This window comes from Limulus polyphemus, unplaced genomic scaffold (assembly GCF_000517525.1).
Source record: "Limulus polyphemus unplaced genomic scaffold, Limulus_polyphemus-2.1.2 Scaffold5846, whole genome shotgun sequence".
Taxonomy (NCBI): Eukaryota; Metazoa; Arthropoda; class Merostomata; order Xiphosura; family Limulidae; genus Limulus; species Limulus polyphemus.
Window position 1 is genome coordinate 9,405 of NW_013671456.1, and position 19,063 is coordinate 28,467.

General features: G+C 35.3%; 1 protein-coding gene across 10 annotated transcripts in view; it reads left to right on the top strand.

The window, feature by feature from the left end:
• Window positions 1–19,063, top strand: part of LOC106473049 (zinc finger protein 287-like) — a 39,764-nt gene that overhangs the window by 7,530 nt on the left and 13,171 nt on the right. For 8 of the 10 annotated variants that reach the window (XM_022401561.1, XM_022401564.1, XM_022401559.1 and 5 more), the window contains exons 3-4: window positions 1,266–1,375; window positions 9,479–9,656. In XM_022401561.1, the coding sequence (XP_022257269.1) occupies window positions 1,266–1,375; window positions 9,479–9,656 (288 nt within the window). Of the gene's footprint in view, window positions 1–1,265; window positions 1,376–9,478; window positions 9,657–18,898; window positions 19,024–19,063 lie in introns of those variants that run through there. The other 2 variants (XM_022401568.1, XM_022401566.1) reach the window with 2 other exon arrangements.

Below are 19,063 nucleotides of genomic sequence, written 5' to 3' on the forward strand. Positions count from 1 at the left end.
CATTCGCCAAGGTACAGGATAGTTCTAGAAAATAGGTGGCGCCACACCAGTCATGTGACCTCGGTGACGCAACAATATCCACTACTTTAGGTCTAACTTCCTGAAAGTCTTTGTTAGCTTATGTATCTGTTGCATGTAAAAGCTTATGTTTCTGTTAAAATCCTGTTGCCATTTTCCACAGTTTACGTACCTCTCTTTATCTATTGTCTCTGCTTTAATTAGGATAGACTCCGATTTTTCCTCCAATCTTCAAACTTATCAAACAAATTACACATCTTCATTCCTAGCTTCCTTAAAAGTACATACCAGTCCAGAGTTCCCAAATAAAACCCACTCATTGCACTCAACAAACTGTGAACACTTAATTCTTACACTAGTCTTAACCATTGTATTTACAGCCTGGAAATAAATACTGAACACTGTTAGTATTGTCGACACTGTTAGTGTCGAGCTCAAGGTTTAAGAACTGATTATTAGTTTTTTATCTCTTTTTCATCTTCACACTAAAGTAATTAAGCTTATCTTAGAAGTACATATCAGTCCCAAGATCCTGCAAACACTCAATAGCAGTAGCTTGTTGACAACAGATAAGCTTAATGTTTGAGAATCAAATATATAATTTTTTTTATCACTACTTTGTCTTCACATTAAAGTCATTAAGTTTATCTTTAATTTTATAGAAGTAACAGATAACTTGTCTTTACTTTAGTTGATATTAATAATATAATAATACAAGTTACAATATGATATATTGATATATAACCTACCTATAAGCTAAATTTCAAGTCCAACTACTAAAATTAAAGTCAAGTAACCAAGTTTATCTTTAAAATGTGAAGTGATAATCAACTATACTTTAGATTGTATTTACTTAATAAAACAATGTACTTAATCCATTTTATGATTTACCAATGAGTTGAATTATAGCTAAACCTAAAGTACTGTTACACATCCTAATCTAATGTTAGTTACTTAGCTCTAACTTAAAGTTTAATCCTACAATTTTTATTTAACAATCCTTTTAAAATCAAACTATTATTTTGTTTAACCCAAATTACTACAAATAAAAATATTAATATTAAATGATATTCAAATATATCCAACTGTCAAGAGCTTAGCTTCTTAACGTCTTTTCTCTTCTGTAGCATCCTCTCTGTATCTCTGGAGAGGCCTGTTCTTCTAAATACATTGTGTGAATTGTGATTATAATTTAGTAAAACACAAGTTATATTTAATCTTGTTATATATATTATTTGTACTTCTAGCTCCAGGAAAAGTTGATTCCTTGGAAGAAAGTTCTCTACATACAATTTTGAAGTTTGATGTAACAAAAGAGGAACAAGAAAAGTGTGATGGAGAATCAGAGAAAAATGAGGTAATTAAACTTTTTACAGTTATGTTATTAAATATAATATGTAGCTGTAATTATGTCTTTCTGGACTTTGTTTGTTTGGCATCTAATTAGTAATGACATGTTTGTAGTCACAAGCTGTAGAAATTCTCTACAAGTTTCCTGCATTGTTGTACATAAACTCATTAGAGGTCTTCTTACAGCTGTAATATTGCTGGTCCAGAAGAATGTAAACATGTTTTATGAAGAGGAATAACCAGTACCCAGGGAAATAAAATCCTGGATTTTGTTTTACATACTAATGTTTTCATGTTTCTTCAACAAATTTACTTTCAGAATTTTGATGAATTTAGCCATTGGAGCTAAAACAAACTGTGATTGGACAGTTTGTGGAGAACAGTCTCCTGCCTTCAAGCTGCATTTTATTGACAGTATTTGTGGAATTTGGAGGTTGAACAGCTTAATTCTGTTTCATCATTTAAGCCAGGTTCAGAATGATACCAAGTTTATTTTGGAACATGCTTTACCTGGTGAGCACTAGACATTTTTTACAACTGTATTGGATAGTAAGATGATCAGTAACATGTGTAAAAATCCCTCAAAAAAACCTTCTACATTTTCTCATTCATCACAACTGATCCATGAAGAGGGTTATGATTTTTAGCCAGTTAATGAGGCTCCTATAATTGTAATAATCCTAGTGATTTAATAAAGGTGAAAGTAGATCTCTAGGAGATTTTAATAAAAAATGGTTGTCTTGAAAGATTGGTTGACAGAATTTTCACCATTCATGACAAATGAAGGAAAAGTAACGGGAGTCAGGAGCAAAATGTTGCATTTCTAACAACCTTTATTAGTCCTAGGGTTAATAATACCATTAAGAATGTTGTGGGGTAATTGGCTTTGCCAAATACAGTTATGTTAAATCTTACTTAGTGTATTCAACATTTAAATTCTGCAGTAATTGTCTGAAATACAGTTGTGTTAAATCTTACTTAGTGTATTGAGCATTTAAATTCTGCAATAATTGTCTGAAATACAATTGTGTTAAATCTTACTTAGTGTATTCAACATTCAAATTCTGCAGTAGTTGTCTGAAATACAGTTGTGTTAAATCTTACTTAGTGTATTGAGCATTTAAATTCTGCAATAATTGTCTGAAATACAATTGTGTTAAATCTTACTTAGTGTATTCAACATTTAAATTTTGCAATAATTGTCTGAAATACGATTATGTTAAATCTCAGTTGTGAGAAGGCAGTTACCCATGAAAGTTCTTATAATTCCTAAAGTAGAAATCAAACCTCCCTAATATTTCTACCATATGCAACTCGAAATTCCACCCTTATAAAAGAAATAAAATAAAAGAATAAAAGATTTTAAATACAACTACAAGCCCTACCTTAATAATTCATATGGAGTTCATATTCTCAATCTCCTCTCTTTCTCATGAAAATTTATTCAAGTATAACATGGGATAGCCAAGATAAGCCCAACTACATGGAATTACTCTTCTCCTCCTGGTATACTGAATAAAGTTATAATTTAAAATTTAGCTATTCAAATGTTGCTAATTACATCTAGTGACAAAAAAGGTATTTTACATATTTTTAAAAATATTTTCATATTAGTTATAAAAATGTGTAAAACATTTTCTTAATTGCCAGTATTTGTAGCCATTATTTTCTAGTTTATTTATGAATAATGTAAAATTATCTATAAAAGCATTATTATTATTACAAATTATTTTAGTTGAGATATAATGATGCTTTTAACATCATACATAGAATAAGACTATTGGGTAGACTGAGGATGGGGAAGAATAAAATCCCTTCTCTTATCAGAAATAGTGAACTTTGCTTTGCCTTCTACTAAATTAATGTCCAAGTCTAATAAGTTAGCATGAACATCATTATTATTTCTTTTTTCCATTGCAAGTTCTTTTGGATTTATTAAGTTTGGTGGAAAATTAAAATTATTTATGGCAAGTAAGTCATCTATGTAACAAAAATTATATATAATATAAAAGTTAGGATTTGAATTCTGTTTCAGAAATGAAATTCATAAAAAAACAAATTGTCCGTATTCGAAGAGAAGTTCACTCCCATTGAAGTACCCGCTGTTTATGTATATACTTGTTCATTAAAAGTAATATAACAAGAGAAGTTCACTCCCATTGAAATACCCACTGTTTGTTTATACTCTTGTTCGTTAAAAGTAATATAACTAAAGAAGTTGACTCCCATTGAAATACCCACTGTTTGTTTATATACTTTGTTAAAAGTAATATAACTAGAGAAGTTCACTCCCATTGAAATACCCACTGTTTGTTTATACACTTGTTTGTTAAAAGTAATATAACTAGAGAAGTTCACTCCCATTGAAATACCCACTGTTTGTTTATACACTTGTTTGTTAAAAGTAATATAACTAGAGAAGTTGACTCCCATTAGAATACTCACTGTTTGTTTATAAACACAGAATGAAATTTCTATTTTATATTGAGATAGATTTAAATTTCCTAATCAATTTTTTTATGAATTGATGAAATATATTATATCGCAGCTAAAAAGATGATTAAACGTTTGTAGTAATAATAATAATAATAATGCTTTTATGGATAATGTTATATTATTTATAAATAAACTAGAAAATAATGGCTACAAATACTGGCATTTAAGAAAATCTTTTACAGTTTTATGACAAATGTGAAAATATTTTAAAGGATAAACTTTTGTTATGGAAAATACCTTTATTGTCACTAGTGGTCGTAACTATTTTTAAGTCACTAAATTTAAAATTATAATTTTATTCAGTATACTGGGATGGAAAGACTAACTTCAAGTAGCTTGGCTTGTCTCAGCTATCCAATGTTATACTTGAATACATTTTCAAGCGAAAGGGAGGAGGTTGTGAATTTCACTACATAAGAAATATTAAGGTAGGGTTTTTAGTTCTGTTAAAGAATATTTTTTTATTTTGTATGGGTGGATGTTGGGAGTTGCATATAGTAGAAATGTTAATGTGGTTTAATTTCTACTTTAGGAATTATAAGAACTTTCAAGGGTAACTGCCTTCCCACAACTGGCTGTAGACAGTGAAAGGCAGTGGGAGTTGAGACATTGTAGGTGTTAGCACTCAACTCCATGGTTTTCCATGCTTGCTGGCTAGTTTAACAACAACATTTGGATTTTGCTTGGTAGATGGGATATCCCCAATGTATTGGGTAGCTATTACCACAGGAATTATCCATTATGAATTTAAGGTGACAACTAGGATTGATAATGGATACTTTACTAAAATCTTCTTAAAGCTTATGATATATGTATGTATGTGTGGTTGTAACTTCAATTACTGTTTACATGTACATGTTTATTAGGCTTCAATGCTCATATAAGTGATCTTTTGTTTTTGTTTTAATTGAATATTTTATTCACCATGATTATATTCTTGTAAATTATTTACTACTTTTTCATTGTTAATAAACCCTTAAGATGAAATGTTGAAGAATTAAATAATTTTCACTGGGTACCAGTGTACATATTACATATGTAATATTTATCTTCATAAAACAATATTGACAATCCACAGGCATTTCAATACAACTTACTGTACACTTTCTACTAATTATGAAAATCTCATCAGCTGTTTATAACAATAACCTAATATTCTGGATTTTTCTTCTGTGTTGAATATTAACTTCAGGTTAGAAAGTTATATTCTGGAGCCTTACCTCATTGTTTCATTCAGTGTCTAGTGGTGCTCTCTCTGATAGCTGTACTTTTTCACTAAAGCCATACAGCAGATGAGTTTCCACTGTGAATGACTCTATTGTAATGCTGTAATATTCTATCCCACATTCCTCCTGTAATCCATCTAGTTTACCATAGTGATGACTTTTCCATCACTCATTTCAATAGTCCAGTCACACAAAGTCCATAGCTGCTGCATCTGGTGACTTGAGTAATTAGTCATTACATTAGTACATGTTTCGTTTATTTGCTGCTTGAGGTATGCAACAGTTGAATGCATATGTTAGGGAAGCAGCTTGTGTATAGGAGTTGTGTTGATATATTTTTCATTATGCCTTCTACTGTTGTCTGAGGAACATGGATGGATTCTGCCATTTAACTTCATATTGATGGATTCTTGTCTGTTACTAGATGCCACACTGTGCTTCCATGGTTTGTCTGGGTGGTTCTACTTATGGATGGGTAATTAATGGTGTTTGCAGTAGGTTCACTAAGTGATTACATTTGTTTGGTACCTTTTTTTACCCTTCATAAGCAATATACTAATTATACAATCTTTACTGACTTGCTTAGTTCTTATAAGGCCTTTAAACTCTATAACTACGATGTACTTACATTGTAAGTAGGTTACTAACTCTCATGAAAGAGATCTACAAAAATAAACTAGTGGATGAAATTGTTTGCAATTTGACAAGAACGGTCCTAAAATTATAGAGTTTAATAAAAATTAAATATTTTTATTTCTTCTGCTATTTCTAATAAAAATTTGTTATTTCATGTAGTTATTTGCACTTAGGTTCTGAATAGTTCGTCTACAAGGTGATTTTTATATGAACTATAAAAATACTATTTGTTATCTTGCAGTTTTCACATTCATTTGCATAATCTGTAGAACCTTGCAAATGAATATCAAAGATTTTTTTAAGGTAAATGTTTATATTTTATTTTACATTTTCTCTACTATATCACTAACTCTACCTATTATTATCAACATACAGTGCAATGAAATGTTTAAAATTAACAAATGGAAATATGGACAAACCTTTCAACTCATTGTAGAAATTCACTAGAATAGTCTTTATGGTCTTCTATGCATAATTTCATGTCTTTATCTTTTCACTTAGTTTATTTTTAATTTTCCTTTTAAATTATTCGTCTATTATTATTTCTGCCAATACATCACTTATGTATACAAGCAATTATAAAAATTTTTCTCTTGACTCCAGGCACAGATGCATAGTGTGTAAACATAGTGTGTAAAAATCACTAAACCTTTCAGATATGCATTTTAAAACACAAATAATACATAATTAATTAAAATATACAAGTAAAATCTAAATTCAATCTGTCTATCAAACTAATATGTATAAGGTGAGAAAGTGTAGCCAAATGCTAGGAATTCCACTCTTGATAATGGACTAAGCTTATTTCAACACAATATTTAGAAACACATGTACTGCCAATGTCTGTTGGACTACTTATTTAAATAGATAGAAATCTGCTCTTTCTTTGGGTTATGAGCATGCCACTCAACTTTAAACTGTCACATAGCAACACAGTTTTGACCTTGCAAGCGGGTGTGGCTGACCTTAAACTAAGAAAAAAATTTACAAATGTTTTGGGTGAGAATAAATTCTTGGAACATCTCCAGATGGTAATGAAATATGTGTTTGTGGGCTTTGACCATCTGAAATAACAGTCTCCTTTATCTACTCACTTTCTTATTTAAAAGTTGAGAATTGTAACCACAAGTGGATCACGCGACAGCAAAAACTGCACTTTTAATTACTATTTTAGATGTTTCCTTTTGAAATATAAAACTTTGAATTATAACATACTTGATAATAATAGTTTCATTAAAATACATTTATAGTAAAGTGGTTTAATTAAATATTAAATATAACTCAGTAACATGCACAGAAGGGTTTAAAGATGGTGCTACACAGTTAATGGGAAATCTCATTCAGATTTTTTGGATGTGTAGACAAAACTGACCCATTTTTCTTATTGTCTGTCACTGTTCAGTTTTTCTGGATTTGTGGTTATGTTGGTGATTGTGGGAATTGGCTTCATGATATTGCTACAAAGTCATCTGCTCTGGTGATGTCACAGTCTTGCCTATTCCTCATATTGACTTCAGGAATGTTATTAAGGCAATATTTCACACCATGAAGCAGTTAATTTGTAAAAAATCACAACATACGTTTCCAGGTAAAGCCTTCTCTTATTGTTTGGTCATGTAGTTCCAATAAGATTTGGAAAGAGGAAGTTGTCTTGACAAGGCTTTCACCTTGGCAAATTTCCTTACAGATTGATTTCTTTTAAAAGGAACTGATATGCCAATATGTTTTTCGTTTGTTTGTTTTTTTACATTGAGATCACAATTACCCAAGTTCTTCATTCACCAACGATATGAATATCAGCAATTTAGACATATTGTATCACAAAGTTTGCCTTTAACATTGGTGATGGTGACACTGTCCAGATTGATTGTGTTTTTAGGCTTTTTAATGGTTATTTACTGTTCTTTTTAGTTTTGGTTTTTAACCAGGTTTAATTAAAACAAGTGAATACCATTTAGGTACGTATTTTATTTTCTGCTTTTACATAATTTGTTTAATTCTCACTCTTTACTACCCAATGTTTTCTGTAGATAGCCCTGATGCTTTGCTCCAGACAATCAACCAACAAACTTTTTCATTTCAGTTTGATATCTATATAAAGCTAAATATATTTGCTTTCAGTTTCCTTAAATAAGAAAGTTATTATTGGATGTGTTTCTTGAAGATTAATTTTTTATCTCCTTAAATAAAAAAGTGGTTACTGAGTACTTCTTGTAGAGTAATTTCTTTTTTTAACTTTTGTCTCCGAGCAGCCGTTATATCAGTGTGCTCGTTTTCCTGCTTGGATGATCTGCTGGTATATTGGCTTGTATGTCTTGTTCCATTTCAGGATCGATCCCTCATTTTGAATGCCTTGTATTTTCAATGTAAAACTAGAACTACTTCAGTTAATGAAATATCTTTAATCTGAGTATCAATTTTTGCAGCAATTTACACGAGCGTTTTGAACCTCTATTTTAAAATGAAGAAAATTACCACGCCCACTACTTTTGGTAGGCCTTGTTGCTCTGATTCTGAGCAAGCTAGAAAGTTATTTGAGGAACTTCTAAGCCAGGAAAATGACTTTATTCCAAGTGATCTTGATGATGATGGTTTTGAAATTGAGAAATCTGACTTGGATAGATCTAATGAAAGTGAGACAGAGGATAGTCCCATGGATAGTCCAGGTGTGAGTACACGTAAAGGGAAGGGGAAAGATCAGTGGTACAGAAAGATAAGAAAAGCAAGGTCTGGATCTAGACCTAACAAGAGGAAGAGGATAGTTGTAGGAGCAGGAGGAGATTATGAGAATGGTGAAGATGGAGTAGCATAGATAGTAGTTGAAGAAGGAGAGACTGATGTGAACTTTTCATTTAGTAAGCCAGAACAAAACATGAACGTGGATTTCAATGAAAGCCATTCACAACTGGATTTCCTCAAAGCTCTCGTTAGAAAGAAATTGTGGCCACTTTCTTGCAGCTATTTTTGCTCCATCCATAGCCTGTATTTGCTCCTGAGATAAGAGTTAAAAAAGAAAGTGGCTATTGGGTGTTTCCCATAGAATAATTTATTATCTTCTTAAATAAGAAAGTGGCTATTGGGTGTTTCCCATAGAATAATTTATTATCTTCTTAAATAAGAAAGTGGCTATTGGGTGTTTCCCATAGAATAATTTATTATCTTCTTAAATAAGAAAGTGGTTATTGGGTGTTTCACATAGAATAATTTATTATCTTCTTAAATAAGAAAGTGGTTATTGGGTGTTTCCCATAGAATAATTTATTATCTTCTTAAATAAGAAAGTGGTTATTGGGTGTTTCCAATAGAATAATTTATTATCTTCTTAAATAAGAAAGTGGTTATTGGAAGTTCCCTGTAGAATAGTTTATTATCTTCTTAAATAAGAAAGTGGTTATTGGGTGTTTCCCATAGAATAATTTATTATCTTCTTAAATAAGAAAGTGGTTATTGGAAGTTCCCTGTAGAATAGTTTCTTGTCTTAGTGTATTGTATGTAAATCCAAAATATAGAACTACAAGTAACAAAAATGAAACTGTTTTTCTTTAATTTTTCTCTTTGTTTTTTTTAGCTTACAGGATCAGACATGAAAATTGTTACAATGTTTGAATAGTTTTAGGACTGTATACATAATTGTTTCAAATTTTAGGTTTACTAATTATATCATGTTTTGTATTAGTGTACTGTAGAAACTTTATGTAATGATAACATTAGTTATTACTTTTGTTAACCTTTTCAAACATTGTTGATTTTAGAAAAAATCTGTTGGAGTGAAAATGGAGCATTCTGGTGATCTGCTACAAGATGATGTTATTTCAAGGTTCAGTTACAGTGAAGATAAGGATCGGGATGGTTCACACTATAATGTTATGATTGTGAAAACAGAAACTGAATTTCAAAAAGATATTGTTCCTGAGTTAGAAAGTACATCTGGTAAGTACAAACATCTCCTAAAACTCTAATTCTAATATGATACCTTACTTTCTTTCACATAATAGCTTTTCTCATTGAATGTTGCTCTTTGTATACACAATATTTTGCTCACCACTAGCCCTGATACTCTCACCTACTGTTACGTAGCATGGAAATAAGCATACAACAACCATCCCCCAATAAAAGTGCAACACATCCTTCTTGTGCAACTGACTCCCTCTATACTGTAGAGTCCAATCTTCATTTCTCAACCCCTTGAGGTGGATTCTTGTACATAGTTAGGGGGACATCCCAGAGAAGGTTCTGTATTTTCAGTTTACCTCCTTTGGAATCTGAACATCCATCCACATGTTTGCTGTGTGTGGTGACCCATGAAGGGAAGGAGAGGATCCTGGTGGTTGAGTGGTGTCTGGGGCACTGCAACACACCACTTTGGCCTCGATTTCCTGTAGATGAGTGACCTTGGGGTACCCCCCAATGGTCAATTGGCTGGTCCTGTTGGGTTAGGGTCAACTGAGTATCAGTATTGGCCATTCTCAATGGATGTAGTGGACATTGCTACAGTGTCCTTGATTGGAATTTTAGTGTATCCCCTCATAGGATTCCATGGTGGGTGGGATCAGTGGGCACTGAATCTCTTTCTTTTTATTATGGATCTTCCCACCTCCAAATAAAAATAAAATAGTAAAAAACAATAATTTAGTAAGCATCCACGTATGGAGGACTCTGTGCTACAGTCACTACCCAAGTCAATTCCTGTATCTCATTTTCTAAGAAATCCTTAGGGCAAATGTCTCATTTTTTTTACCCAAGAGGGTTAAGAGGGGCTTGCTGGCTGTCCCAAGTCAGTTAAGAAGTTTAATTTTGGAGATCTTGGTTAAAACAACTATGCCACACCATAGCGAACTCCTCCTGAAGTCAGAAGTCTATATATACCTATTGAGATTACTCCCCATGCTATTTTGAACGCTTCACGAGGAGTTATCATAGAGAGGGACTCAAAGAACATCCCTGAGTTTGAGATCCTCACTGGTTTTTTCACCCAAGGAGTTTCTTCTGTGCAATGCATTTCCACTTGGAAGGACGGAATTATGCTGCTGACCAATGTTCTAATTTTGACGTTTACATTGCCATGTCCACCTGCCTTTTTCAAGACAGGTTGTCTTAACTGTAAGGTACAGCCATATATTCCTAACCTTCTCGAATGTTTCAAGTGTCAATGGTTTAGACATTCTAAGGCATCTTGTCATGGTTCTTTGACGTGTGCTCATTTTGGTGGCTAAGACCGTGATTCCTATAAGTGTCAACTGGACTTTCACTGCATCAATTGTGATGGTTTCCATCCCTCTTATTTTCAGTCTTGCCCTAAGTGGGTGGAGGATAAAGTAAATAACATTTCTTATTCAGAGGCTTGGAAATTGTTGTCCCCATTCGATCTCGAACTTATACTGCTGCACTATGTTTCGCTGCTACAGTGGGAGTGCAGACAGATCTCTCTGTGCCTCCAACAGTCTTTCTCACACTATGTGAAGAGTCTTTTGCCCTCCATGGAAAAGAAAAGTAGACAAGTCAACGTCTACTCTTATTTCTGTCCCAACTGTTGCAACCATTGTCTGTTTGGGTCCATATCCTTTGATACAGAGGAACTGTCGAGGTTCTCATTAAGGCCTTGATTGATTCCTATCATCCCGTATGTGTCTCTCCTTACAGGAAACGTTCCTGAAACCTGCTGATACCATCATTTTTTGGCAGTTTTTTTTACACTGGAATGACAGGTTGTGTGATGGACTGGTTCATGGAGGGGTGGCATTACTGGTTGACCAGCATGTACTTACCTTGTCTGTGCCACTCGATACATCCTTGGAGGCTGTATCCATCCATATCTCCTTGAGTCGTACCATCACTTTACCTTTCTCCTGGAGAGATATATGTTCAGTCAAACCTTGATGCTGTTATCGAACAGTTACTGTCTCCCTTTTCCATCTTGGATTACTTTAATGGACACAATTCCTTTCGGGGTGGTACTGATATTGATGGGTCATTCCGTGGAGCACATCCTCTTGGATCACAACCTGTCTCTCTTCAATAATGGTTCCTTTACCTATTTTCATGCACCTAGTCAGTCTTTTACTGCTATTGATCTATCTGTTATCCATTTTTCTTCAACGGTTGATAGTGACCCACGGGGCAGTGATAATTTTCCTATCGTTTTGAGGAAGATTGGCTGATGTCAATGCTACCTGACCTGAGTGCCACGGTGGAAGTTGGAGAAGGCTGACTGGCTCTCTTTCACCTTTCTCTGAATTTTATCCTGCTGTCGTTAATCTTCCATCTATTAACGACTGCATGGAGGCAGTAACTGATTGTATCATTCAAGCAGCTGTTTGATCTATACCCAAAAGCTTGAAATGTTTCCCACAGTATCCTCATCCATGGTGGTCTCCCGCCTGCCAACAGACATGAAAGGCTCAGAAATGGGCCTGAGATACCTTTCATAGGTACTCAACTCTTTCCAATTGCATTGCTTTTGAGTGGGCCCATGGTTGGCAGGGCCAACATGAAAGCCAAAAGGAATCTTGAATTAAGTTCACAAACAGCATCTCTTCTACCACCAGATCTAAAGTCATATGAGACAAGATTTGGAAGGTCAGTAGTAGGTATACTTCCCATCCCCTTTCTGTCTTGCTCTCTGATGGCCAGGAAGTTGCTAACATACAGAGCATCACCAATACTCTTCAGAAATGCTTTGCTTATCTTTCCAGCACTTATGTTTCTTCCTATGCCTACTTGGCCATCAAGTCTCAGGCAGTGCAATTGCTTCTTTCATTTTGGGCTGATTGTCTCTATGATTATAATTGCCTCTTTATACTTGTGGAACTTAAGCATGGGTCTGGCAGTACATCAGTTGGACTACGAAATGCTGCGCCATCTCTCTCCTGCCTTTCTTCTGGTTGTTTTTAACTGGATATGGTAGGAGAACATTTTCCCTGATGCTCAGTGTAAGGCTATTGTCCTACCTTTTTCTAAGCCTGGGAAGGATCCCAAGATTCCTTCTAATTATCGTCCAATTGCTTTGACTAGCTGTCTTTGTGAGGTCTTAGAGAGCATGGTTAATGTTCATCTTGTTTGGTTCCTTGTTACTTGGAGGTACAGCATTTTGCAGGACCTTCATTCATATGGGCTGCATGGCCACTTGTCCATTTTTATTTGTAATTTTTGACATGACAGGTGATTCCAAGTCCATGTGGGTTCCACCCTTTCTCATTCTTTTACACAGGAACTTGGAGTCCCTCAGAGCTGTGTCTTGAGTGTCACACTCCCTGCTACAATTGTAAACGGCCTCTATACTGAGGACTGCCACATCTCATGTCAGTTATCGAACATGAGGTTTATTGAGCAGCAGCTTCAAACCGCCCTCAATCACTTTTTGAAATGGACCACAACAAACAGTTTGTACCATCTCTTTCTCCAAAACCATGGCACTTTTGCCATCGACTTTTACACCCCGATTCTGAGCTCCACCTCAGTGATGTTGTTATTCCTGTGGTCCAGTTGTTGCGGTTGTCTTTGACCATAAGCTTACTTTCATTTCTCACATCAAGTAGCTACGTGTCAAGTGTACAAGGGCATTGAACATCATCTTTTCCACCTCTTCTATGCTCGAGATCTATCTTGCGCTCATTCAATCCAAAATATAAAATGGGTCTCTGGTCCATTGTTTTTCCCAGGCCCTCTGCCTTGAAAATGTTGGACCCCATTCACCATCTGTGGCTTTGGCTCTGCATGGGGGCTTTCTGCATTTCTCCAGTCCAGAGTTTGTACACAGAGTCCCACAAACCTCCTCTTCATCTCTGCCATTTGGAACTTTCTCTGCAGTATGCTACCAAACTTCGATCCTTACCAAAGCATCCCACCTGGGCTTGTGCCTTCCTTCTTCAATGGCTATGTAATAGACAGTCTGCAATTTTTTCTTTTGGCCTTCGTATCCAGGCACAGCTGGCTCAATTGGATATGTCATTGGATGACATTGCTGTCTCCAATAATCAGCCATCCCACCATGGCTAATTACGATCCCTACTTGTGACCTTTCTTTGAGTCATCTGAGGAAGGTGGATACTCCCAATTGGAAGTACTGTCCTCTCTTTGCCAAACATCTTTCAAGCCATTCCTTTATTTCTGTTTATACGGATAGTTCGAAATCAGGTGACTCTGTGGGCTCAGCTATGGTTCGTTGTGGCTTAGTGGATGCTTGCAGGATCCCCGCTAGAGTTTCTGTGTTCACTGCTGAGTTGTATACCATTTCTCTTGCCCTGGATCGTGTAGAAATTACCGATTGTATTATTTACACTGATTATCTTAGCTTTCTACTGGCCCTGGAATTGCTTAATGTTAGTTCTTACCCTGTTCTCATTGATATTCAACAAAAAATGGCCCGTTTTTGTGGGATAATTGGTTTTACTATCACCCAAACTGATATCTGCCCAGAATTAAAGTTATGCAACATAGGCAGGTGGCTAGAGCGTCAAATACTCGGGGAACATATAATATTGCAAAAGTACAAATTAAAATTTTTTTAAAACATAATTGAGCAAAATACAATAGTAGTTAGGACATTTGCTCAGACACACACACACACTGATTGCCTGCCTCAGGGAGGGGGATGGGTAGAGACGATGACGTTATAGTTCCACGAAGTCTCGTCAGAGAACATGTTGCTAGGACAGGCAAAAGACAGAGAGAACATTACTAGGTGTAACATCATAGTTCCACGAAGTGGAACTAAAAGACGTGTTGCTTGGGCTCGGCTGCGTGCCAGTTGGCAGTCAGTGTGGGGTGAGCAACGTGATAACAAGTGTTTCCAGATTAAAGCTGCTATTGCTCTCTGGCTCTCTTGTTTCCATATGGATTTCAAAGAGGAAGTTGCTTTGGCTAGGCTACATATAGGTCACAATTTTTTAACCCATTGTTTTCTTTTATCTGGTACTGATCTACCAATGTGTTGCCTTCATGACACTTGGGACACAATTGCGCATGTTTTACTCTTGTGTTGTCATGACAGTGAGCAGCAGCATTTTAGATGTGTTTTCTAAGAGTTTATCCCTGGTGACACTGTCCAACTTGATCGTGTTTTTAGCTTTTTACAGGCCATTGGCCTTTTTAATTCTATTTAAGTTTCATTTTTACCTGATTTTTGGTCATTGTTTAGTTTTTAACTTGATAATATTTTACATTTTATGGCCTTTTAGTTTTGCCATTTTCACCAGTTTGGTGCAGATAGCATAGATGCTTTGTGCCAGGTAACACCAAAACAAACAAACAATTATTTATTAATTTGGCATTCTTTAGTGCAGACATGTTTACTTGTTTTTTTTTCTTGAATAGATTAATGACTGACTTTCCCTATTATAATTTTTAAAAACTTCCTTAAATGTTTTGTGGAATACTTTTATTTACACACTCAAGTTTTCCACAATATTGCTTTATTATTATGAATACCATTTATGTCATAATTTCTGCCACTGTACACCAACCTATTGCTTCTGTGGCTTTGGGTTCCATTGTTTCCACAGAGTAAGTTTCAGCCTTGGATATACATGAATTGAAATCTATCATGTGGCCTGTTGTGTGACTTTTTTTACCAAGTGTGAACATGGATTGGATGATGATGTTTTTTTGGACAGCTTTTTCCACCTTCTTTCTTTGCCATGCAGTCCTGGGCTAAACCTATGGAAGTTCCCACTCTTTTATACACCATTTATGTATTTTCTCAGATGGTTACTTTTTTGTTTTGATTATTATATTTCTCTCCCTTTCTGGATTTTTAGGTCCTGGCTTTTCAGTTTGTACCCTAGTTAAGTGTTGGGGTCAACATAACAAATAATTTATGAACTCTTTGAACCTTTAATTCAGACATGGGGCTCAAACCCTGTAACTGCAACGAGACTTCAGGCTCACTTTTCTTATGTTCATCTCTCTCTTACCATTATTCTTCATTACATTTCCTTCTTACTTCTCCTACCTATAGTTGTCCACCATTCACCTGAGTTTGAGTTTCAGTGGGGTCTTGTTCCTTCCTTTCCCTTTTCCTTCCTTACTTAGCTCCTCTGTTGTTGGGATTTCTTGGGTAGTGTGCAGTTTTTGTCACAATTGTTCCTCCCTCCTCCATACAATACATCAGTTGATGCTCTTGGTACACCAGTTAATATATGGGGGTCTTTTTGACTCTTTGGTATCTGATCATTGACTTTCCTCCTTTTTGCTGCCATTGGTCTCTCATCTTGCACAATCCTCTCGTACCATGTTCTTTTTTTATGTCCTCCTCCTTCATGGGTTTCAGCATTCAACCCTGGTTCTTGATCTTGCATTGCCAGTACAACTCTCCCTTCTATTTCTGCCCCCTTCTCCCTCCATGTGATTCCTTTTTTCCTAGCATGTCTACAAAGTGGTGTGAGTTCTTATGAGCAAGGAAACTATTGAATCACCCTTCTCCAATTTTATAATTCTTTGTTACAGCTGGGTGTGGCATCCTTTCATAGTTCTCTCCAGCTTCTACTGTTTCATTAGCTTTTCTCATTTCAACATTGTGTTTTTCTTCACCTTTAGGTGGGCATTTACTGTTGGTGTACGATTGACTACAGTGGATGTCTCAGATGTTTGCCTTCACTTCCCTTATTTCCATGCATCCAGATGTTATTTTAATATTTATCTACTCATGTCGGGTTTGTCAGTTGTGCACTCTCCTCTTCAGTCTGTTATTGAGATCTTATGTCTTTCGTCAGTTGGTCAGAGTTCTTTCCTAGCATTTTTGTTCCAGTGGTCTGCAGTTTCATTCTAACATGGATGGCTGGCTGCTTTTTGCTCATCCCTACATATCACTGGAACTCAGGGTTACCAAAGAATTCTTCTCCTTCTCTCCCTACTAGTGAGGTTATTTCTCTTTTGGGTATTCTGGCTTGGTCATGCACACGTTTGAAGTCTTCTCTGAGTGTTGCACGATCTATGTATTGTCATTCAGAATCCATTGGCCTCTCCTGTCCTCCTGCCTTCCTCGCCTTGGTCAATTTTGCCTGGTAGCTCGTCAGAGACAACACCTCAGCTGGCATTTCTCTACCTCTTTTCCATCTGGAGTTGTTCTTATTCACAGATAATTTTCTTATAGGTTGGGGGTCACATATGGGTTCTTGTGTGGTCACGGGTTATTGGTTGTCATAGACTCAACTCAACTCTACACTTCCTTCTGTTGGAACTTCTTACCATTTGTTTGGCATTGAATCATTTTCTCTCATCAGTACAGGCTCATTTGTATCCATTACAACGAAGAGATACTTGTCTCAATCTGCAAGGGTCACTTGTTCCTATTTGCTTTATTGTCAAATGTTGGATCTACTTTCCAGGGCCATGTTTCACCACATATGCCTATTGGCTTCTCTCGCCCCAGGTGCTATACATCTTGTTGCTGATTGATTATCCCATTCTGACACTAATCTTCACATGGGGTTTGGAATTGATTCTCAGGTGTTTCAATGGTTGTACTCTCAGTGGGATACTACTCTGGTTGAATTTACCCCCATCTCATTTCTCAGCTCCCTCTCTTTGGCCCCTGATTCCACTTCCTTTAGCAGTAGAAACCTACAGTTGGGATTGAACAAACCTTTATTTTTCTCCCTATTCTCATATCCGCCTCCTTTCTCTGGGTTTTGTCTCTTGTTCACACTTCTCTGTATCAAGTCCATCTTGTTTCATGCTGACCTGCTCATCCAATTTTCCACTGCTTCACCTTATTGAGACATCTCCTCAATTTCCACTTCCTCTTTCCTGCTCCTTTCTCAGTCACCTCAAGTTGTCATCCAACTATTTCCACACTCCTGGCTTCATGTGGCATTTTTGAGGTTTGTTGTAAGATAATTGGAATCCTCACACATGTAGTGAAGCATTTGAGGCATTGTATTGAAACTACAAATGCTTCTAGCAAGGAAAATTGACTTTTCTATGTATGCCTTACATACAAGGCATTTGTAGAAAGGATCTGCACATTAACAAGCATATAATAAATGCATTATACAGAAAATTATCCAAATAAGGGAATGTTTTGTTCAAGTATAATATACAAGTGGACTGAGATGCATTACCTACTGTGACATTATGAGTTGATACCAGCAGTTTGTCTTGTCTGTATAAACAGACATGATAGTTGCAAAGAGGAAGACTACAGAAAGTTTGTTGCTTGCACTAACTACAGAAGTGAATTGATAAACAAAAAGCAGAGATACATGCAATTTGGCAGTTGGTTAACAGATTCTGACCATATTCAGTTAATGCCCAGTTTTGATTTTGGTTCAACAAAATTATACCAGTCAGATTAAGGATCGACTTGTAGACTAGACATGAAGAGGTATTTGAGGTGTCATAAGAATATGAAGAAAAAATGTATAAAACCTCGTATTTGGGTCTGAAGTTTGTTTTATCTGGCATTTTATGAGCACAGATGCACCTGCACAGGTTCTCTCCACTGTTTTATGAGGGCAGTCAAACCCACACAAATTCACCTCAGCATTTCCTGTAGTCAGATGAATTTTCACCAGCTCACTCTGAAGAATCGAGAAGCCAAAGTACCTCATACCAGTTAGAACCACTTCACCACTTTCAGCAGACAAACTCTATAAGTACTGAATGCTACCCCCTGTAGTCTAACAATGTATAACATGTTATGTTCCCTTTGTGAAATACTATTTTAAGTGAGATGTCTAAATTGAATTATATCTGAACATGTTACACACCATATTTTATTGGATAATTTGTTCAATAAAAGCTTAATCAATGAGTAATTACACGAGTGGAAGGAAGAATTTGATATAGATGTATTCTAATATTTTTTAACTCTCTCAGTACAGGCTTGGTCCCACATGGAAAGTAATTTTGATTTTAAGAATAAAAATAGTTTTGTATATCAGAAAATTTTCACATTTCACATGAAATATCTTTATAATCTCCAGATAATTATCTAAAATTCTTAAGAAAAACTTTATAATTTATCTGTTATTTTCACTATCAAATCTGTATGGGTGAGGTTCGATTTGACCGACCTCATAACCACCATAAAAAATTAGGAAATAAATATAAATTATGCTTTTTTCATTCTTGAATCACTACAAATTATAACACAGAAACATGAATGTTTAGTCTAAATAGCTTAAATTTCATAAAATTATACATTATGTATATTTATTATTTTTGTTATATAGACCTTTCAGCTGTGCCTGGCTAATATTACAGAGTTGCACTCATGTTACTGGATCCAAATGTATAAAACTGGCCTTTACAAAGTGACCTGTCCTGGCTGTGTTTTAGTGGAATAATATTTTGTAAAATACAGTCACATCTCAGTTATAATGCGTTTTATATATATA